We start from the raw sequence: 23,287 nt of genomic DNA on the forward strand, positions 1-23,287 counted from the left end.
ACTGGGAAAAGTTTCTTGGTACTTGGTTCTGGAAGCTTGAACTTTGTCCTGAAAGTGCAAGGAGCTTTGAACTTTTTTTTTTTTTTTTTTTTTTTTTTAGTAGAAGCGTGATATAGCTAGAGTTATTTATTTATTTTTAAAATTTTTTGTCAGGCACAGTGGCTCACGCCTGTAATCCCAGCACTTTGGGAGGCTGAGGCGGGTGGATCACCTGAGGTCGGGAGTTTGAGACCAGCTTGACCAACATGGAGAAACCCTGTCTCTACTAAAAATACAAAATTAGCCAGGTGTGGTGGTGCACGCCTGTAATCCCAGCTACTCGGGAGGCCAAGGGAGGAGAATTGCTTGAACCTGGGAGGTGCAGGTTGCGGTGAGCCAAGATCGTGCCATTGCACTCCAGCTGGGGCAACAAGAGCGAAACTCCGTCTCAAAAAAAAAAAAAAATTTTTTTTTTTGAGACAGGGTCTCACTCTGTCACCCAGGCTGAGCGCAGTGGTGCGATGCTGGCTCACTGCAGTCTCGACCTCCCAGGCTCAAGTGATCCTCCCACTTCAACCTCAACCTCCTGAGTAGCTGGGACTACAGGTGTGCGCCACCACACCTGATTATTTTTGATTTTTTGTAGAGACAGGGTCTCACCATGTTGCCCGTGTTGGTCTTGAATGTCTGGACATAAGCGATTCTCCCGTTTCAGCCTCCCAGAGTGCTGGGATTGCAGGTGTGAGCCACCACACCCGGCCCGTAGTTAGATTAAATTCAGGAGATCAGAACTTTGATTTTCTTCTCTTTCTTTGGAGAAGAGGCCATTCTCCCCAAAATGTGACTGCCACTTCACTCTGGGGTCCCCAGTGCTTCCTGTAGCTGCTGCTGTTTTGGAACATGTACAACAAAACAACAAAAAAGGCTATGTGTAGTGGGAAAAAACAGATCAGTTAGTTTGAGGCTATCTGTGCTGATTTCTTTATGTCTGTCAGTTTAGTAAAAAGAAGGCATTTGAGATTTGTGGTATCACAGAAAGCACAGTTCCAGATATACCATGCCTAAAGGGGCCACCTTTCAGCTGGTGCTAGTCTTTTTGGAAAGGTTGAGCCTTATGGACTGTGTTGTCCTCAGAAGGGGCTTTCTGTGAAGCAGTTGGGCAATTTAGGCATGATTCTGCTGAGCAGTCTGTCCCTGGAACTCTGGAAAAAGGTTGGTTTCACTGTGGCTTCAAAGAAAGGAGGATAATGAGCTTTTCACTAGTAACTTCTCAGCCCTTTTTTCATTGTCTGCATGGGAGAGCCTGTTCCCAGCGTGCTCTGGGTATCAAGAGAGCTGCCATGGTTGCTGTGGGCTAGAAATTCCAGCAATCACAGGCCTTCTTGTTTTTACTTCTGTGACAGGAGAGGATTTAGCGCATCTTTCTAAAACTGTTGGTACAGTCTTGCAGAGAAAAGTCATGGTTGTCTAGGTCTGATGACTCAAAACATTCCAGGGGCCAGCCCTTTGCAGTTTCCACCTCCCCACTGCTGTGGGCCCCCAACAGCTAGCATCAGTTTCTGGCTGTATCAGGTAGCTAGCCTCTACAAGGTGTGTTCTGTCAGGAAAACTACTGACCTGTTGGTTTCCTAGGAGAAGGTTGAGTTTAGCTACTTAAATCTGTGGCCAAAGTATTAAAAAAAAAAAGAAAAACCATAGAGATTTCTCTTCTTGAGTGTTTTTGTTTTATTTTGTTTTGAGACAGAGTCTAGCTCTGTCGCTGAGGCTGGAGTGCAGTGGCACGATCTCGGCTCGCTGCAACCTCTGCCTCCCGGGTTCAAGTGATTCTCCTGCCTCAGCCTCCCAAGTAGCTGGGATTACAGGTGCCCGCCACCACACCCAGCCAATTTTTGTATTTTTAGTAGAGATGGGGTTTCACTGTGTTGGCCAGGCTCGTCTCAAACTTGTGACCTCGTGATCTGCCCGCCTTGGCCTCCCAAAATGCTAGGATTACAGGCGTGAGCCACTGCACCCGGCCTTTGAGTGTTCTTCTTAAAACTTTGCTCCTACCAAGCATCCTTCTCTTTAACATCTAGCTCTGTGCAGGATATTAAGGTAAAACCATGCCCCACAGAAATTAGCAACAAACCCCAATAGTCTGTATGGAGACAGATAATTTTTTTTTCTTTTTTTTGGGAAGGAGTTTCTCTGTTGCCCAGGCTAGAGTGCAGTGGTGCAATTTCTGCTCACTGAACCTCTGCCTTACGGGTTCAAGCAATTCTCATGCCTCACCCTCCCAAGTAGTTGGGACGATAGGCGCGTGTCACTATGCCCGACTAATGTTTTGTATTTCAGTAGAGATGGGTTTCATCATGTTGTCCAGGCTGGTCCGGAACTCCTGAGCTCAGGCAATCTGCCCACATCGGCTTCCCAAACTGTTAGGATTACAGGCATGAGCCACCGCACCCATTCCGAGACAGAGAATCTTGTCCCTGACAGTGAGACACTTCAAAATGCCCCTCACAGTAGTAAGCCAGCCCCTCCCCCCAACAAACTCGTTCCCTTGTAAAAGGAATACAGGAAATAACAGTCATATCTTTCTAAAAGAAATAATAAATATGTACAGCTAAAATTGCATTCTTCAGGGGCCATGGTGATTAGATGAGATTGTATAGAAGGAAAGTATGACTTGAGTCTGGAAAGGTCAGGACTGTCACCACTCTTCATTGACCTTGAGAACAATTCCCAGCCCAGCCCTTCCTAGCTTATAAAAACATTTGTGACCTTCGATATGTCAGTAGTGTTTCTGCTATCTAGTTGTTCATCTCACTGGCAAGCAAGAGCTGAGCCTGTGGGAAGCTCCCAAGTCCCTCAGGCCCTTTTTGAAAGAGCTTCTAAGATATATGTTGTACGGCTGCGTACAGCCCAGAGGGAGTGCATTTTTACAGTCATTATCAGTGACCTTGCGAAGTGTAGGCGCTATTATTCCTGGTCCCGGGGAGAAAATGTGGGTCGGTCCAGCCCCCGCTGTTAGGCCTTGCTGGCCTGAGCCCACACTCTTCAGGGACATTTTTTGGAGCAGTTTGTTTACATTTGCTTCTCACCAGATAATTAACTAGTTAAGTGCTTTAGGATGCTTAATTGCTAGTTCCTTTGAAGCATTTCATTTGTTTTCACCTGGGATTGACCTCCTGCCTCCGTAGCCTGGATGAGCTCATAAACTGTGCATCTCTGAGAAGTTTGAACTCAGTCCTCAAGAGCCAAGCGATAATCCTGCTGACAGTCATGATACTAAGAACGGTGACTACAAGTGAGATGCTGGTCGAAATCTTGATCATAAATGAGAAATAACTTTTTAACATTGGCCAAGTGGAAAAAGATAATATAAATAATTTTGGGTTGGGTCCATTGGGTCACGCCTGTAATCCCAGCACTTTGGGAGGCCGAAGGCTGGAGTGCAGTGGCACAGTCTCGGCTCACTGCAACTTCCGCCTCCCAGGTTCAAACGATTCTCCTGCCTCAGCCTCCCAAGTAGCTGGGGTTACAGGCATCTGCCACCACGCCTGGCTAATTTTTGTATTTTCACGTTTTTTGTATTTTCACCACCACGTCCGGCTAATTTTTTTGTATTTTTAGTAGTGATGGGGTTTCACCATGTTGTCCAGGCTGGTCTGGAACTCCTGGACAAGCACTCCAGCCTGGGTGACAGAGCAAGACTCTGTCTCTAAACAAGCAAACAAACAAAAGTTGCTCAGGATTTTTAGATGGAGGGGTCGGTAGTCTTTCCTTGTTACCCCGACTGATCTGGAACTCATGGCTTCAAGCGATCCTCCCACCTCAGCCTCCTGCTGAGTAGCTGGGAGTACAGATGCATGAACCACTGCACCCAGCCGGCAGGATTTTAAAATATTGAACTTGAATGCCTTTACTGGGTGTTGATTGTACTCTGCTGTCCTGTCCTCTGCTCTCTCCTGCAATCCTCATTTACCTATTGTTACCTCTTGTGTTCCATCCTGCCTGCTTTAGCCATTTGGGCTTGGAGGCATTGTGTTTGCCACCCCTGCTGAGTGCTAGCGATTCTAACTGGGATTTGATGAGGGCACCCTTGGGTGTTAAAGTGAAATCTGGTGGATGAGGGTAATAGTGTCTTTGTTTCATCCTCCAGAGTCAGTAATGCCTGATATTTCCTTTGGGAGAGGAGCCTTGCAGTCATGATAAAAGGTAGCAAGAGTGGCTCATACCTGTAATCCCAGCACTTTGGGAAGCCGAGGCAGGTGGATTGCCTGAGGTCAGGAGTTCGAGACCAGTCTGGCCAACATGGTGAAACCCCATCACTACTAAAAATACAAAAAAATTAGCCGGACGTGGTGGTCTGTGCCTGTAATCTCAGCTACTCAGGAGGCTGAGGCAGGGGAATTGCTTGAACTAGGGAGGCAGAGGTTGCAGTTAGCCAAGATCACCACAGAGTGATACTCTGTTTCAAAAAAAAAAAAAAGCAAGAAAGGTTAGGTTCCCTCTGCCAGTTAATGGTCTACTTTTCTCCATCAATGGCAATAGGTGAGAAAATTGGGATTTAAATGCCTGCTCTGATTTTTGGGCAAATCACTACCTACCTTTCTGTCCACATCATTCTCCTATTTTGTAAAACTGAATAGAATTTGCCTTGCCTGGTAGTGAGAGTTAAAACACTTAGTAAAGCGTCATTCACAGGTGGATGTTGGAGCCGAGAATGCCATTGCTGAGTGTGAAGGCATTGTTCCGGGCTCTCCAGCCACTCACAGTGTAGCCTCTGTCTGGTTTGGGTTCAGGGTTCCTAAGATTGGCTGAAGGGTTACTTTCTTGCTGCTCCTGAGGACTAACATACTCTCTCTTCTGAGAGTTGTATTGCTTAGTGTTGTACGAAAACCAATAGGGAGAAGCATTTACAGAAACACAGAGAAAGCAGGAGCACCATTAGGTTGGACCCCATTTTATTTCCAGGGCAAGACTCTTCACCATTACATCTGCCTGTCCTGTTACTTTCAGGTATGGGCTGAATGTATCCCTCCAGCATAGAGACAGTTTGAAGAGGCACTCAAAACAATACATTGTCTCAAGATAGCATCTGCAAAGTTTTTGAGGCTTTCTAGCCTGGGATACATCTAAACTGCTAGGCCTGGTTGCTGCTGAAGAATTATTTCCCTTTGGCAACTCCTTTTTTTTTTTTTTTTTTTTGAGATAGAGTCTTGCTCTGTCGCCCAGGCTGGAGTGCAGTGGTGTGATCAGCTCACTGCAACCTCCACCTCCCAGGTTTGAGCAAATTCTCCTGCCTCAGCCTTCCGAGTAGCTGGAATTACAGGCACCGGCCACTGTGACACTTGGCTAATTTTTGTATTTTTATAAGAGATGGACGGTGGCTCAAGCCTGTAATCCCAGCACTTTGGGAGGCCGAGACGGGTGGATCACGAGGTCAGGAGATCGAGACTATCCTGGCTAACACGGTGAAACCCCGTCTCTACTAAAAAATACAAAAAACTAGCCGGGCGATGTGGCGGACGCCTGTAGTCCCAGCTACTCGGGAGGCTGAGGCAGGAGAATGGCGTGAACCCAGGAGGCGGAGCTTGCAGTGAGCTGAGATCCGGCCACTGCACTCCAGCCTGGGCGACAGAGCGAGACTCCGTCTCAAAAAAAAAAAAAAAAAAAAAAAAAAAAAAAGAGATGGAGTTTCACCATGTTGGCCAGTCTGGTCTTAAACTCTTGACCTCCGGTGATCCACCCACATCAGCCTCCCAAAGTGTTGGGATTACAGGTATGAGCCACCGTGCTTTTGGCAACTTCTTTATAGCTTTAAGCTCGGAGCCTTGGGAGTCAGCTGTTTTTGTCTGTTACTGCTATAGGCCTTAGGAAACCTGGGCTTGCGCTGACCTGGCCTGAGGTGTAGCAGCAGGCGGAATGGTCAGTCCTTATCCTTTTTTATTTTTTGAGACAGAGTCTTGCCGGCTGGAGTGCAGTGGCGCAATCTCGGCTCATAACACCCTCCACCCTCCGGGTTCAAGCAGTTCTCCTGCCTCAGCTTCCCGGAGTAGCTGGGATTACAGGCACGTGCTACCACGCCCAGCTAATTTTTCTATTTTTGGTAGAGAGGAGGTTTTGCCATTTTGACCAGGCTAGTCTCAAACTCCTGACCTCAGGGGATCCACCTGCCTCGGCCTCCCAAAGTGTTGGGATTGCAGGCGTGAGCCACTGCACTGCTTTATTAGTTCCTGATACCACCTGTCTGCCACTCTCCTGAACTTTTTCGCTTCCCCTTCTTGAAATTTAGGGTTCAGTTCTATCACTTACTAGTTGTGCATAGTTGTGCAGTCATAGGCAAATCACTTAATTTCTGGGTATGCAGCAAGGCTGTTGGACCACCCACGGGTTGTAGCGAAGATTAGAGGTGGTAAAGGGAGGACATAATACCTGTTTTTTGGCCAAGAAATGCCTAAGGCAGCCTTAGCTCTTATTTTGAATATGGATAGTGTCATTTGTCAACTGGATCCAGATATATCCAGTTCAAATTTTGGCTCCACTTCATTCTAGCTGTGGAACCATGGTCAAATTATATAACCTATCTGAATTGATTCCTCTTCATTTGTAAAATCGAGATATATCTATAAAATCCTGTTTCTTTAATAAGATTTTTTTTTTTCTTTTTTTTGAGACGGAGTCTCACTCTGTTGCCCAGGCTGGAGTGCAGTGGTGCAGTCTTGGCTCACTGCAACCTCTGCCTCTCGGGTTCAAGCAGTTCTCCTGCCTCAGCCTCCCGGTGCCAGTCACCACACCCCGCTGATTTTTTGTATTTTTAGTAGAGACCGGGTTTCACTATGTTGGCCAGGCTGGTGATTGTTCTTTAATTTGTGTGTTGGGTACTATTTTTGACACTGGACAAATGCAGTGAATGAAGTTTCTGCTCTCATAAGGCTGACTTTCTACTGGGGAAAGATGGACAATAAACAATAAGTGTTTTATGTACCACTCAATAATGAAAAGTAAAACAGATTAAGGGTCTTAGAAAGTGACTGGTGGAATTGCCGTCTTACAAAAAATGGTCAGAGGCAGGCAAGGTGGTGCGTGGCTGTATTCCCATCTACTCGGGAGACTGAGGCAGGAGGATCGCTTGAGGACAGGAGTTTGAGACCAGCCTGAGCAACATAGAGAGATGCTCATCTCTTTTGTTCATTTATTTTTGAGATGGAATCTCACTCTGTCACCCAGGCTGGAGTGCAGTGGCGTGATCTCAGCTCACTGCAACCTCCTCCCAGGTTCAAGCGATCCTCCTGCCTCAACCTCCCAAGCAGCTGGGATTACAAGCATGTGCCACCTGGCTTTTTTTTTTTTTTTTTTTTGAGATGGAGTTTCGCTCTTGCTCCCCAGGCTGCTGGAGTGCAGTGGCATAATCGCAGGTTACCACAACCTCCGCCTCCCAGGTTCAAGTGGTTCTCCTGCCTCAGCCTCCCAAGTAGCTGGAATTACAGGCACATGCCACCATGCCTGGCTAATTTTGTATTTTCAGTAGAGATGGGGTTTCTCCATGTTGGTCAGTCTGGTCTCGAACTCCCGAACTCAGGTGATCTGCCCACCTCGGGCTCCCAAAGTGCTGGGATTACAGATGTGAGCCACCGCGCTTGGCTACCTGGCTAATTTTTGTATTTGTAGACACGGGGTTTTACCATGTTGACCAGGCTGGTCTCAAACTCCAGAGCTCAAGCAATCCGCCTGCCTTGGCCTTCCAAAGTGCTGGGATTACAGATGTCAGCCATGGCACCCAGCACCTCACCTTTTTTTTTTTTTTGAAGAAAAAATAGCTGGGCATGGTGGCACGTGCCTGTAATCCCAGCTGCTCAGGAGGCCGAGGCAGATTGCTTGAGTCCAGGAAGTCAAGGCTACAGTGCGCTATGATTACATCACTGCACTCCAGCCTGGGCAGCAGAACCAGACCCTGTCTCATTTAAAAAAAAAAAAAAAAAGGCCGGGCACGGTGGCTCACGCCTGTAATCCCAGCACTCTGGGAGGCCAGAGATGGGCGGATCACAAGGTCAGGAGATTGAGACCATCCTGGCTAACATGGTGAAACCCCGTCTCTATAAAAATACAAAAAATTAGCTGGGCGTGGTGGCGGGTGCCTGTAGTCCCAGCTACCAGGGAGGCTGAGGCAGGAGAATGGCGTGAACCCGGGAGGCGGAGCTTGCAGTGAGCCGAGATCGCGCCACTGCACTCCAGCCTGGGCGACGAGCAAGACTCCATCTCAAAAAAAAAAAAAAAGAAGAAAAAGAAAAAACTAGCCAGGTGTGGTGGCACATGTCTATAATCCCAGCTGCTCAGGAGACCGAGGCAGAAGGATCACTTGAAGGATCACTTGAGTCCGAGAGTGTGAGGCTGCAGTGAGCTGTGATTGCACCATTGCACTGTAGTTTGAGCAACAGAGCAAGAACTTGTTTCTTAAAAATAATAAAAGTAAAAAATAATGTTGGACGTGGTGGCTCACACCTGTAATCCCAGCACTTTGGGAGGCCGAGGTGGGTGGATTACTTGAGGTCAGGAGTTCGACAGCCTGGCCAACATGGTGAAAACCCATCTCTACAAAAATACAAAAAAATTAGCCAGGCTTGGTGGCGGGTGCCTGTAATCCCAGCTACTTGGGAGGCTGAGACAGGAGAATCGCTTGAACCCAGGAGGCGGCGGTTGCGGTGAGCTGAGATCATGCCACTGAACTCCAGCTTGGGTGACAGAGCAAGACTCCATCTCAAAACAACAACAGCAAAAAAGAAGCTGGTTGAAGTGCGTTCTAGGCAGATGGAACAGCAAATGCTAAGGCCCAGAGGCTGCAGCATGATTGTTTTGTTTGAGGAACAATGGGGCCAATGTGGTGGCCATGCTTCATGGTGGGGAGAGGTAGGAGATGAGGTCAGAGGTAGTGGATAGCCAGACTTAGTAGAGACTAGTAGACCAAGATGGATATCACCTTGAAGTAGCACCAGGAGAGGGTGCTGAGCAGGGGCTAGCATGGGTGGATTTTTTTTTTTTTTTTCTTTTTTGAGACAGGGTCTTGTCTGTCACCCAGGCTGGAGTGCAATGGCCTGATCTCAGCTCACTGCAGCCTCCGCCTCCTGGGTTCAAGCGATCCTCCTGCCTCAGCCTCCTGAGTAGCTGGGACTACAGGCGCACACCACCATGCCCAGCTAATTTTTGTGTTTTTAGTAGAGATGGGGTTTCACCATGTTGCCCAGGCTGGTCTGGAACTCCTGACCTCAGGTGATCCACCCACTTCGGCCTCCTAAAGTGCTGGGATTACAGGCATGAGCCACTGTGCCCGGCCTAGCTTGGTTTTTAAAAGGCTAGCTCTGGCTGCTAGGTGGAAAGTAAACTAGGGGCAAGGGTGGAAGCACAGAGACTGATTGGGATGCTTGTCCACCTGTCCATTTAAGGGCTGTTGGTGTTTTGGAGCAGGATGGTAGCAACAGAAGTGTTGAAGATGCGAGATATGTTTTGAAAGTAGAACTACTAAGATCTGATGAATTAGTATGTGAAGAGGCATTGGAGATGACTCACTCCCAAGTCCCTGAACCACTAGAAGACTGGATTTGCTAAGATGGGGTGGGTGGAGGAATGAGAGAGGAGCAGGCTTGGGTGAGTGGGTGAAATTGTGAGTTTGGTTTTGGACGAGTGGGTGAAATTGTGAGTTTGGTTTTGGACATGATAAATCAGGTACCTTTTGAAATCCAAATGGGAATGTTGAGTCCACAGTTGTATATCAGTGTTTACAAAGCTGAGGAACTAGATGAGATCACTTAAGCCAGCGTAGACACAGAGGAGGAGGGGTCGGGTCCACCAGCCTCAAGGGTTTGGGAGAGAGTAGGGGAGCTATCCTGTTTTAGGAGAAATCACATACAGAGTGTGGGAAGGAGAAACACACCAGGAAGGCAGAAGGAAGTCAGGGGAGTGGTGTCTGGGAGGCTGAGAAAGGAAATGCTTTAACGAAGAGGATTGAGCAGTGTCCGATGCTGCTGAGAGAGGTCGAGTGAAAATGAGGATTTGGAATTTACCATTGAATTTGGCAGCAGAGGAAGTCATTGGCAACAGGGTTAAGTGGGATGGTAGGGCTTAGAGAGCTGCATTGATGTGAGGTGGTGAATGTTTTTCAGAGCAGGGCCTGAGCAGAACACTGGACACTGGGTAACTGCTAGTTGCTGCTAATGCCAGCGTGACAAACAGGGCCTACCAGACCAGTTTTTGCACATCAGTAAACAGCCTGCACCTTGAGTTCTTAAGGTGCTCCATTGACAAAAGACGTACAGCAGGGACACATGTTTTTGTTTTGTTTTGTTTTGTTTTGAGATGGAGTCTAGCTCTGTCGCCCAGGCTGGAGTGCCGTGGAGCCATCTCAGCTCACTGCAAGCTCTGCCTCCCGGGTTTACGCCATTCTCCTGCCTCAGCCTCCCGAGTAGCTGGGACTACAGCGCCACCTCGCCCGGCTAGTTTTTTGTATTTTTTAGTAGAAACGGGGTTTCACCATGTTAGCCAGGATGGTCTCGATCTCCTGACCTTGTGATCCGCCCGTCTCGGCCTCCCAAAGTGCTGGGATTACAGTTGTTTTGTTTTTGAGTCGAGTCTCACTCTGTCGCCCAGGCTGGAGCGCAGTGGTGCGATCTTGGCTCACTGCAAGCTCCGCCTCCTGGGTTCAGGCCATTCTCCTGCCTCAGCCTCCCAAGTAGCTGGGACTACAGGCGCCCACCACCATGCCCGGCTAATTTTTTTGTATTTTTAGTAGAGACAGGGTTTCACCGTGTTATCCAGGATGGTCTCAATCTCCTGACCTCATGATACACCCACCTTGGCCTCCCAAAGTGCTGGGATTACAGGCGTGAGCCACTGCGCCTGGCTACATGTTTTCTTTTTATGGAGTCTTGCTCTGTCGCCCAGGCTGGAGTTCTGTGGCGCAATCTTGGCTCACTGCAACCTCTGCCTCCCAGGTTCAAGCAGTTCGCCTGCCTCAGCCTCCCGAGTAGCTGGGATTACAGGCATGCGCCACCACGCCCAGCTAATTTTTGTACTTTTAGTAGAAACACAGTTTCACCGTGTTGGCCAGACTGATCTTGAACTCCTGACCTCAGGTGGTCCGCCAGCCTTGGCACTCCCAGAGTGCTGGCCTCTGTGCCCAGCCAGAACACATCTTTTTCTAAGGTTAGACTCTAAAGCAGTGTTGTCTAACAGAAGGTATGATGTGAGCCACATGGGTAATTTTTTTTTTTTTTTTTTTTTTGTGAGACAGTCTCTCTCTGTCCCCCATGCTGGAGTACAATGGTGCAATCTTGGCTCACTGCAACCTCTGCCTCCTGGGTTCTAGTGATTCTCCTGCCTCAGCCTCCTGAGTAGCTGGAATTACAGGCGACCGCCAACACATCTGGCTAATTTTTGTATTTTTAGTAGAGACGAGGTTTTACTACATTTCTCAGGTTGGTCTCGAACTCCTGACCTCAGGTGATTCACCCACCTCAGCCTCCCAAAGACACATAGGTAATTTTATATTTTCTTTTTTTCTCTCCCCCTTCCCTCCCTCCTTCCTTCCTTCCTTCCTTCCTTCCTTCCTTCCTTCCTTCCATCCCCTCTCCTCCCCTCCCTCCCTCCCCTCCCCCCTCCCTCCCTCCTCTCTCTCCTCTTCTTTTCTTTCAAAGGTTCCTCTCTGTCCATTTACCTAGGTGCAGTGCTTTGGTCACTTGCCCACTGCTGCCTCAAACTCTTGGGCTTAAGCAGTCCTCCCACTTCAGCAGCCTCCCAAGTAGTTGGGGCTACAGGTGTGTGCCACCGTGCTCAGCTAATTTTTTATTTTTTGTGGAGCTGAGGTCTATTTTCCTGTCCAGACTGGTCTTGAACTGCTGGTTTCAAGCAGTTGTCCTCTTTCAGCCTCCCAAAGTGTTGCGATTATAGGCGTGAGCCACCACCCCAGCCTTAATTTTATATTTTCCAGAAGCAACATTTTTTAAAGTACAAAGAAACAGATGAAATTAACTTTTTTTAAAAATTTTTTTTCCTTTTTTTTTTTTTTTTTTTGAGACAGAGTCTTGCTCTGTCATCCAGGCTGGAGTGCAGTGGCACGATTTCGGCTCACTGTGACCTCCATCTCCTGGGTTCAAGCAATTCTCCTGCCTCAACCTCCCAAGTAGCTGGGATTACAGGCACCCACCACCACACCCAGCTAATTTTTGTATTTTTAGCTGGGTGCGGTGGCTCACGCCTGTAATCCCAGTACTTTGGGAGGCCAAGGCGGGTGGATCATGAGGTCAGGAGTTCGAGACCAGCCTGGCCAAAATGATGAAACCCCATCTCTACTAAATATGCAAAAATTAGCCAGGCGTGGTGGTGGGCGCCTGTAATCCCAGATACTTGGGAGGCTGAGGCAGGAGAATCACTTAAACCTGGGAGGCAGAGGTTGCAGTGAGCCAATACTGTGTCAGTGCACTCCAACCTGGGTGACAGAGTGAGACTGTCTCAAAAAAAAATTTTTTTTTTTTGTATTTTTAGTAGAGACGGAGTTTCACCATGTTGGCCAGGCTGGTCTGGAACTCCTGACCTTGTGATCCACCTGCTTGGGCCTCCCAAAGTGCTAGAATTACAGACGTGAACCAGCGTGGCTGGCCAATTTTAATATTTTTAATATAACTCAGTATATCCAGAATAGTATCATTGTAACATTATTATTTTAAAATATGTGAATTGTTTAAAAATATGTGAAGCATTCCTGTGGAGTCAAACCTGGGGTGATAGGACTTGGGGTCCCTCTCTGGGGTTAGCCAGGGAAAGTGGAATAATTACAGGAGCATTGGAGGTGGCCAGTCCTAGTCCTACCAGGCCAGGACACTGTCACTGCTATGCTACTGACAGGGAAACAAGGCAGAGATGAAACATAATTAAACAAATGAACATAGATGTTGTTTGAAGTCCATGGTTTTGTACATTTGAACTTGAAATGACTAGTGGCCAGGCACAGTGGCTCACACATAATCCCAGTACTTTGGGAGAGTGAGGTGGGAGGATCACTTGAGTCCAGAGTTTAAGATGAGCCTGGAGAACATAGCAAGACCCCGTCTCCACCAAAAAAAGGGAAAAAAAAGGCCCACATGGTGGTGTGCACCTATAGTCCCAGCTGCTCTGGAGGCTGATGCAGGAGGATTGCTTGAGTCCAGGAGGTTGAGGCTGCAGTGAGCCACAATCACACCACTGCACTCCAGTCTGCATGACAGATAAGGCCTGGTCTCAAAAAAAAAAAAAAAAAGGAAAAAATGACTAGTGATGCGGGAGACGTTTTTATCTGATAGTTTTAGATCAGATTTTGCTGTTGTAGATTGTTTCTACCTGTGAATTCTTTGGCTGCATTCCCAAGTGAAATTGGGGCCTACACCCAAGGAGTCAGAATCCCATCCATATTTGTGGTATGGGAAACAAGACCCCTTGCTGGGGAGACTGGCCTGCCAGGAGACCCTGTAGCCAGGGGACCTGGGCGCCAGTGTCCCTCCCAAGGCCTGAAGACATGAGGCCAGCATGGGCCCTGGCCTGCTGCGTGGGAGTTCAGGACCGGTCCCGCCTGCTATCCCTTCTTTCTTCTCTTTGCTTTTTCTAAAATGGTGGCTTTGTGTTACTCAGGGTCTGTGGGGCCGTGATTCTGGGAGAAATCCTGTTGTGCTCTCCAGGTTCCCGTCTCTTCTTCAGATCTCCCCGGGTCCACTTGTTGTAGACTTGTGCACCCCGATTCAGGATGAGATCAGAGGAGCCTGTGGGGCAGCGATTCATAGGGAGCTCAGGGCCAGTTGTTATTCCTTGAATTTGAGAAGAACATTGGAAATGTCATCTTCTGAAATGGAAACTAACAGAGAAAGGCAAATCATTTGGAAAAAGTTACTTAAATGGTAACCTTGTTGCCAATAAAATAGTATTTTCTAATTCAAAGTCCAAAGCAAAGGTCCCTCTTAGATCCCTGTTCAATTACAAGGTTGCTCTATGGACTTAAGTAGAGAATGTTGGCCAGGCGCTGTGGCACACGCCACTTGGGCAGGTCCAGGCGGGTGGATCACCTGAGGTCAGGAGTTCGGGTTTATTTCTTGGGAGTCATGTTGGTGACACTGGAGACCAGAGGATTCCGGTTCTCAGAGAGAGGGGTGCTGTGATGGAGCAGGACGATACACTCTTGGCTTGAATACTGAGGCACAGAGTGGGGAGGCCTGCTGGCCTTGGGGAGTGGATAGCAGCAGATCAGGCAGGGTGAGACACCCCCTCTGACCCTTGCAGTGTAACAGGTGTGGGTTTGTTCACTTTGTCGCCTATGAGCTTAGCTAGTTTGAATCAGTCCCCCAGAGCATCATCACCCCGGGCTTTTTTGTAAACATTTGTTTCTGAGAAAGTACAACTGTAATGGTGCTTATACTTGCTTTGCTTTACACTAAAACCCAGAATAGCCTATTTGTTTTTCTCTTCTGCCTTTCTTCCTCTCCTCTCCCTTTCTCACCTTTCTTTTTTCCTTTGTCATTGACCTCTTAACTACAGGAGTAAACCTGCCATTGTAATCTGCCTCACTTTGCAGACACATCTCTATCTTTTGTCTCCTTTGTTCCTTTTGTAGCTTGTGACAGAAACAAATTGGGTTGCTTGAGGTGACCCCTTCCCTGCTCTCCTCCTGGGGAATGATCTCATCCCCATTGTACTCCTAGGTCCCATACCCCAACTTTTCAGCCAGAGGCTCACACAAGCATATTCATAGCAAGGTTAAGGGCATCAGTAGCCAGAGAAGCTGAGCTTCCTCCTCTGGTAAGTTAAATTTGCAGATGTTGACATCTGATCCCATTCACCTTGTGGTTGTGGCTTCTCCTTTACCTCCCATAAAGGACCAGCCCTGTCAAGAACCACCTTCCTCCCTACTGTGCTTCTTCATGATTTCCTGCCTCCACTCTTTCCTTCTGGCTTTGCTTGTTCCCTGAGACCGAGAAGCTTGTGTCTCATTTCTGTAGATGTGTAGCCCCATAGGACAAGTAAGTGATACCAAGGTTTGGCAACAGTAGATCTTTTGCTTAGGATTTGGACCCAGAACTCAGAATGTCACCTTCTGTGGGCTGCTTGGTGCTACTTGGCTGAAGAGCCTTTCCAGGAGGAGGAGTCGTAGGAGATCAGACTTTCCTGGCCACCGCCCTGTGGTATGCTTGTGCCTTAGCACTTGCCTTGTGCCCACTCACAGCAGTCACAGAGCTCATGGTTTTCTTTCACTAGCAATGGAGGTCAGGCCTCTAACACAGGAGCCTAGACCTTGGGCAGGACTCTGCATCCTTGTCAAAAGAGAGGGTGCCCTTAGGTAATATGATTCCTTATTTCAGGCCTGCATCTAGATGCTTCCCCAAACAAGTTCTGAGGCCTGTTTAATTCCGTTGAGCTATTGCATCTCTGGGGGAGATGCGCATTTTCCTTGTAATGCACCCTGTAGGAAAGTTTTGACTTGGTCCAGCTTTTCAAAGCACGAGTCTGAGAGCAGATTGATTGCAAGGCCTTGTCTGAGAAGAGAATGGACTGACTCATGATACCTGGACAGACTCCAGAGGGAGATGCGATGCCCTCTCCAGCGACTGGCAGAGCACTCCTTTTCCCGCTTGGGCAGCTCTGAGCATGCTGGCGTCCAGCTGGCTATCTAAAGGTGACCAGGATCCACTTTCCACCAAAGCTGCTTAGGTTTCCATCCCATTCTGTAATCTTATGGAAGAATCCCTCTCCAGCTCTGATAAAGCCCTTCTCCCTTTCACAGTGGAGTTGGACGCGAGTTGTAGTTCTTGGCATGACAGGGAGCAGTGTGGAATTGGGGGAGATAATCAATATCTAATGGTTTATACCGGCGTTTCCAGTGGATTTGAGCAATTGTCGGGGGAGGGTGGTATGTCAGCATGGGGGCCTCAAAAGGTGAATTCTAGGGCTGTATCTGTGGTTTACTACCTTGTTACCTTGGGTAAGTTCCCAAACCCTCATCTGACAGAAGGAAAAAAGCTACTTTGTCTACCAAACAGGGCTGGTGTGAGCAGAAAGTGAATGTCTGGGGAAGAATGTTGACAGCCATAATACATTATATTGATATAAGACATCATTTTAAAAGCCGTTAGTATTATATTACATGCCAAGTATGTTAGTCGTGTTCTAGTTTGGGGACAGAGGCGCATTTACTCAGACATGGCCTCCAATGTCCTCTTGAAGGGCTTTTTTTCCACCCAGGCTCCTTGTGCTGGAACTGGGCAGATGGTCCATCTTCCTTAAACCCTAGAGGAAGAAGGAAGCAGTTTGCTTTCCTCAGAGGAAACCTGCATGGGACTTCTCAAATTCAGCTCTAATGTATGAGGCCCATTTCTCTGCCTTATTTGGCTCTCACAGCGATATGAAAGTGAAAGTTCACATAGTGAAGTTGGAAAATTCAGTGCATTGCCATAAAAATATTGATTTGGTTTCTTCTGAGCTAGGTCTGGCCCTGTCCGCCAAGGCTTGTTGGCCGTCATTAGGCAGGGCAAATGCTCCTTGGTGCCCTGCAGCCCCTTCACTTCCCCACGTAGGCTCCCTGCGAGTGGCGTTTGGCTACTTGCCTGGTCTGTGAAGGCATTTGCTCTCAACCCTCAAAGGCATCTAAATTCTGCAGCTGTCAAGGCTCTGTTTATGTTGGAGAAACTCGAATAGGCAGTTTTGTATTTAGAGTGGAGCGAAATGATACAGTATGAAACTTTAAAGCAAGAAGTTATTTGTGAGAAGCCCTTAAAAGGTAATAGGCAACAGACTAATATGAGATGTAGTACTTACTCAGGTAATAACACTGGTATTAATAAAATTAATATAATTCCATCAATACAGTCACTTTCAGGACAGAGTACACAGTGGACATAGATTCCATGTGAGTGTCTGTGTTTGTCAGTTCACAGAAAACATCCAGGTTGTTCTCTTATTATTGGTGTACCTTTTCCATTCAGTCATTCCGCATTCTTTGGCACCAAGTATGTTCCAAGCTGGAGTGAGAGGTTTCCATTTTAGTGCCTTTCTGGCCCCTCCAGAGACTTGATGGTGCCTCAGAATACAGTAAGTTATAAATATATATATATTTTTTATTTTTTCAGACAGAGTCTTGCTCTGTTGCCCAGGCAGGAGTGCAGTGGCATAATCTCGGCTCACTGCAACTTCCATCTCCCAGGTTCAAGAGAGTCTCCTGCCTCAACCTCCTGAGTAGCTGGGATACCACACCCGGCTAATTTTTGTACTTTTAGTAGAGACGGGGTTTCACCTTGTTGAGCAGGCTGGTCTTGAACTCCTGACCTCAAGTGATTCACCCACCTCGGCCTCCCAAAGTCAAAGTGCTAGGATTATAGGTGTGAGCTACCATGCCCAGCCAAATGTATTTTAAACACAAGTTAGTACCAGTCAGAATAGGTGTCAGTGTTAGGATTTAAATCTAGCTTCTTATGGTTGATCTAGTTCATATTTACAAGAGATAGAAATAAGGACATGGAAAGATGAGAAGAAATACGTTCTAGGAAATACTGACCAAAAGAAAGCTGGTCGACTTTATTAGTATTAAACAATACATTATAAGGCAAAAAAGATCACATCATAATGATAAACTGTCTAACTTACTGGAAAGAATAAGTCTTCTTTTTTTTTTTTTTTTTGAGGTGGAATCTTGCCCTGTCGCCCAGGCTGGAGTGCAGGGGCGTGATCTCAACTCACTGCAGCCTCCCTAGTAGCTGGGATTACATGTGCGTGCCACCATGCCTGGATAATTGTTGACTTTTTTTTGTTTTGTTTTGTTTTTTTTGAGACAGAGTCTCGCTCTGTCGCCCAGGCTGGAGTGCAGTGGCGCGATCTCCGCTCACTGCAAGCTCCGCCACCTCCCGGGTTCACGCCATTCTCCTGCCTCAGCCTCACGAGAAGCTGGGACTACAGGTGCCCACCACCACGCCTGGCTAATTTTTTTTTGTATTTTTAGTAGAGATGGGGTTTCACCGTGTTTGCCAGGATGGTCTCGATCTCCTGACCTCGTGATCCGCCCACCTCGGCCTCCCAAAGTGCTGGGATTACAGGCGTGAGCACCGCACCTGACCAATTGTTGAATTTTTAAATATAAACGGGTTTTCACCCTGTTGGCCAAAGTGATCTCAAACTCCTGACCCTAAGTGATCCGCCTGCCTCAGCCTCCCAAAGTGTTGGGATTATAGGCATAAGCCACTGTCACTGTGCCTGGCCAATAATTCTTAATTCTTTACCTGGTCAGTAGATCAAATGAATCGGTAATAATTTACAAGATTAGAACAATATAGCTAACCAGCTTGAAGTGTACCCATCAACTGGAGAATAGTTATTTTCAGGACATACAGAGCGCTCATGAAAATGGCCTACACCCTGAGCCATGGAGCAGATCTCACATTTCTTTTCTTTTCTTTTTCTTTTTTTTTTTTTTGAGACGGAGTCTCGCTCTGTCGCCCAGGCTGGAGTGCAGTGGCACAAACTTGGCTCACTGCAAGCTCTGCCTCCCGGGTTCACGCCATTCTCCTGCCTCAGCCTTCTGAGTAGTTGGGACTACAGGCACCCACCACCACGCCTGGCTAATTTTTTCTATTGTTTGGTAGAGAAGAGGTTTCACCATGTTAGCCAGGATGGTCTCAATCTCCTGACCTCGTGATCTGCCTACCTCGGCCTCCCAAAGTGCTAGGATTACAGGCGTGAGCCACCGCGCCTGGCCGGATCTCACCAAATTTTAAAGCCTCCTCACTACGGCTATGGTTCTTCACATTTTACAAGTGATGGACTCCTTTGAAAACCCCATTCTAATAAATTAAGGTTGCCCAAACTCAGCTGTTGACTTTTGGGGTTAAATAGTTCTTTGTGTGGGGCTGTCCTGTACACTGTAGGACATTTAGCATCTCCCCTGATAGTGACAACCAAAAATGGCTTGACATTGTCCATTGTCCCCTGAGGGACAGAATCTTATCTGGTTGAGAACCACCGTTAGAGATCTCCTCTCCAGAAAAACACAGAATTTTGCATACAGTTTCTTCCATCTCCATTAGAGCTAGTTGATCTTGTCCTCACTGAGGATGGCTGAGGGAGTGGGACTTTTTCTAAGAAAGGCCGTAGGGCAGCCAAGCAGCCTGGGGGTTTGGTCTTTGTTCTGTGCAAGGCCTCTCCCCACACTCCTGTCCAGGAGATAGATGCTCACATGCGTGTGTGGAGGTGCCATAGGCATGCTGGTGCTGATGGGCTGAGGGCTCAGACTGCCATGAGCCCGATGTCCTGCCCAGGGCTTGAAGAGATGAGGCCAGGGCGTGTTGGAAGGCAGTCCCGCCTGCTCCTCCTTCTCAGCCTCTTTCTTCTCTCCGCTTTTCTCTAAAATGGTGGCGTTGTTTTAATCAAGACCTGTCAGACTCTGGTTCTGAGAGAAATCCTTGCTGCACTCTCAGGTGTCCTGTCTCTTCCTCAGGTTTCCCATGTTCACTTGTAGACCAGGGATCTCCAGGGCCACAAACATAAGGCATAGGTTTTACTCTAAGCCTTTCGGTAGGTGTCAATCACAGAGAGTTCAAGTCCATAACAGTAAAAAATAGATTATTAAAATATTAGATAGATGTGACCATAAAGGAATGTAAAAGGGAGAGTTTATTCTGAGGACCAGGTGATGCACCATGCTGGTGGGATCAGAGGAGACTTTACAAAGGAGAGGTAGACATCCAGGCTGGGTCGTGCAGGATCAGTGGGAGTTTGCAAGGGGAGAGGGCATGGCAGGCAGGTGGAACAGCATGCTGGGTTCTGGGGGCTAGTGATAGCAAAACAGAGACAGAAGGTAAAAGAAGGTATGGGTGAGGCTTGCTCAGAAGCTTTGACTAGGTCTGCAAGCAGTTGAAGTGACATGATCAGATTTATGGTTTTTTTGTTTGTTTTTTGTTTTTGGCCAACTCTTTATTTCATAAAATAGAGTAAGTGTTCCTAAATTTAGTTTTAGAAGGTGATTTGAATGGCTCTGTGAAAGACAGATTACAGGTCAGAAAACTAGTTGGAGGCTATGCAAAGAACCCAGCTGAACAATGAGGTTTAGAACTATCATGGGGCCATGGGGCTAGAAGGGAGATGGACCTGCAGAGGGTATCAGGTCCCCAAACCCCAGAATCTAGTGCACATCTATTATGTTGAAGGACACAGTCATGTCCCTGCCTAAAGAAAGGACACTGCCCTTAGCTCCAAAAATAAAGACTAAGTTTTTATTTGAGAGAGATTTTTTTCCTCTTTTTATATACATTTTTTTCCTCTAGGAAATAGACAGACGGTTGGAAAAAAAACTGAAGATCACACAGAAAGAGAGGTAAGGCTGCTGTCTGGTCTGAGGGCTCGAGCTCTCTATGGTTTGAGAGCTGGGCAGTCAGTGGTGTTCTCCAACTGGCCATTAGGTTTAGCAGGTCCTAGCAGGTCAGGCTCTGGGGCAGCAAACCCTTCCCTCCAAGTTGGAGACCAGGATGTGGTGGCTTGAGGCTTTAGGGGTGAGGCTGGGGTGTTGCACCTGCCTCTGACCTTTGTGGGTTCCCTGCGTGAGGTCATCTGATGGAATGTGAGGAAGTGACAAGTTGGAAGACTTGAGTTTTAGGCCTGGCTGTGCCCCAGTTGCTCTGAGGTCTGGGGCAAGTTGTTTCCCTGCTCTGGACATCAGTTTCTTTCTCTGTGGCATGAGTAGTGTGGGCAGATGATTTCTCTGGGTCCCCAGTGACTTGGTGGTTTAGGGTATTATAAGGGTATCCTGGAAGAAAACATTCTAGGAAATTCTTGAAAAACCTTTAAAAATAGCTTTGTTCTCCACCAAGACGACAGAGGAGGGTGTTTCCAGTGTAGGTGAAAGTTGACTTCGGCTTTCTGTTTTGGCCTTAGGGAACCTGTTGGTTTTCCATAAGTACAAGGGACAGGAGGGAAGATAGGACCTCTCTGGATTTGCTTACTGGCCTGCACAGTCATTCCCCAGGAAACTCTGGGGTGCTCTGCCTGCCTGCCAGTTTTCCTGGCTCCCTGCCTCTTTGATCAGATTGCTGGCTCCTTGTCTGTCTGCTTATCTCAGCAACCACACTAACCCTGGGTTACAGTCCCCGTTCCATACCATTTGTGTCCTACCCAGGACTTGTTTCCATTCACCCTGACTCAGTTCCTCCAATCCCGACTCCTGACAGTGAAGGCTCTGAAAGCAGGCCTGTTTGGTTCTGAAGAGAAGCTGGTTGACTGCTCTGGGGAGGGTCCTGGTGGCTGTTGTTGGGTGGTCATTCCTGCCTGGGTTCCTGTCTCCTCCTGTGGCTTTTGTTTCTTTCCCTTCATGTGTTGTTGTCCCTCTTTTTTTTTTGTCATTCCACCTCTCCTTGTGGACACATCGCCTTGATGTACGCGTCCACCAGCCTTGGACAATGCTTTTCTTTTGAGCATTGCCAGGCACTGTTTCTAGGTGCATCCTTCACTCCAGCCCCGCCGCTGTCCAAAAGACCAGAAAGCCCTGGCAAGGGAGGTTTCTCTGTTCAGAAGCTCTTTTGAAGAGGATTCAGTTGTCTGGTGTAGCTTGTCTCTGGGAGGCACAGGCCACTTTCACTAGAAGGTGGCTTGGTAAATCTTGATGCCAGGCAGGGATGGCACAGTGGGCTCCTTTGTAGTGTTTGTCTGGTATGAGCATGTGATGGAAGATTCGGCTGAGAGTGAACACTGCTGACCCCTAAGTTCAAAGGCTCCACCAGCCAGTCCTACTCTGATCTGTGTAGGGAAGCTGGGATCTTAACTGACGTCATTCGATTCTGGACATAAACTGTTTTGCTGCAGGGCCAAATGGTGGTTGATGTGGCTGTGGTGAACACGGGGATAGAAGGAGGTGGCGTTCCAGCCCCCATGGCCAGGGGTTAGGGCTGAGGAGCAGTTCCTGTGGCCTGCCAGAGCTGGTCACAAGCTTGCTTTTTTGGGACACGCTTCTTGAGGAGTGGAAATTTTGCTGTCTGGTCAGAGGCCAGAGAATCATGGGTAGAATTAGTAAGGAGGGAGAGGAAAGTGATGAGAGGTGGGTGTGGGACATGGACAGGGCTTCCTTAGGAGCATGATTTGTGAAGCTGTGTTTGCTCTTTGTCAGCAGGAAATCCAAATCTCCTCCCAAAGTGCCCATTGTGATTCAGGACGATAGCCTTCCCGCGGGGCCCCCTCCACAGATCCGCATCCTCAAGAGGCCCACCAGCAACGGTGTGGTCAGCAGCCCCAACTCCACCAGCAGGCCCACCCTTCCGGTCAAGTCCCTAGCACAGCGAGAGGCCGAGTACGCCGAGGCCCGGAAGCGGATCCTGGGCAGTGCCAGCCCCGAGGAGGAGCAGGAGAAACCCATCCTCGACAGGTGAGTGTGGCTGGCAGGACCGGCCAATGATGGCTCTCCCAGTCCACCCAGGAGGAGGAGAGCATCCTGGCTATGTGTAGAGTAGTGAGAAGCAAGCAGAGTCAGGGTAGGAACCATGCAGCTCCAGCCGCGGACCCTAGCCTGTTGGGGATAGTTCACTATGCTTCATTGGCTGGGCACGGCTCTCAAAGTCTATCAGGAGGTGGCAGTTTGCTGGCATGCTGCCTCTGCGGTTGGTAGTCACCAGGGGGCAGTGTTGCATTGAGAGTAAAGGCATGGATGAGCTTGTGTCAAAATCTGCCTCTTACCTCTTCTTAATTTAGAACGACTTGACCTCTCTGGGCCTTAGTTTTCTCATCTGAAAAAATGGGATAATAATACCAACCTTATCAAAGTGTTGTGCAATTCATTGGGTAAATGAGCATAGGATGTCGAGAACCTGGGCTGGCAGAGTGGAAAGTGCCCAGATAAGTGCTTTGGTTATATTTTCTGAGTCTCCAGTATGCCCGCTGTGATGTTTTTGTGAATTTTCTAAATTCCTTTTTACTCTTGGCATTTTTTTCTCTGCAGTATTAGAGCTTGCATTATATAAGTTTGTCACTTCCTAATCAAGCAGTATGCATTAAGACGGCCTCCTTCTGACTTTGAGGGCCACTATGGCATGGCATCCTGGGACTTGAAGAACTAATCTGCATACCTTCTTTCTAGCTCTTCATAATTTTGAAGAGATACCTGTTCTCTTTGTTGTTTCTCCTCTAAGTCTTCACCTTTCCAGGGTGGAAAATGCGTGCTTCCTTTAGTTCCCTAGAGTAATACGAGTCAACCATTAACCGCAGAGTTTGGAGAGGAGTGGGAGGGAAGAATTGGGGGGCAGGGGATGTGTCCCTCTGCTGAGCTCTTGATTCCAGCTCTTTACCT

At 47.9% G+C, this 23,287-nt stretch overlaps 1 protein-coding gene across 7 annotated transcripts in view; it reads left to right on the plus strand.

Moving 5' to 3' along the window:
• Positions 1 to 23,287, plus strand: part of SZRD1 (SUZ RNA binding domain containing 1) — a 33,615-nt gene that overhangs the window by 6,587 nt on the left and 3,741 nt on the right. For 2 of the 7 annotated variants that reach the window (XM_009200157.4, XM_003891192.3), the window contains exons 2-3: positions 20,283 to 20,332; positions 22,115 to 22,369. In XM_009200157.4, the coding sequence (XP_009198421.1) occupies positions 20,283 to 20,332; positions 22,115 to 22,369 (305 nt within the window). The remainder of the gene's footprint in view (positions 1 to 20,282; positions 20,333 to 22,114; positions 22,370 to 23,287) is intronic. The other 5 variants (XM_009200161.3, XM_009200168.2, XM_021936500.2 and 2 more) reach the window with 3 other exon arrangements.

This window comes from Papio anubis, chromosome 1 (assembly GCF_008728515.1).
Source record: "Papio anubis isolate 15944 chromosome 1, Panubis1.0, whole genome shotgun sequence".
In the NCBI taxonomy this organism is placed as follows: Eukaryota; Metazoa; Chordata; class Mammalia; order Primates; family Cercopithecidae; genus Papio; species Papio anubis.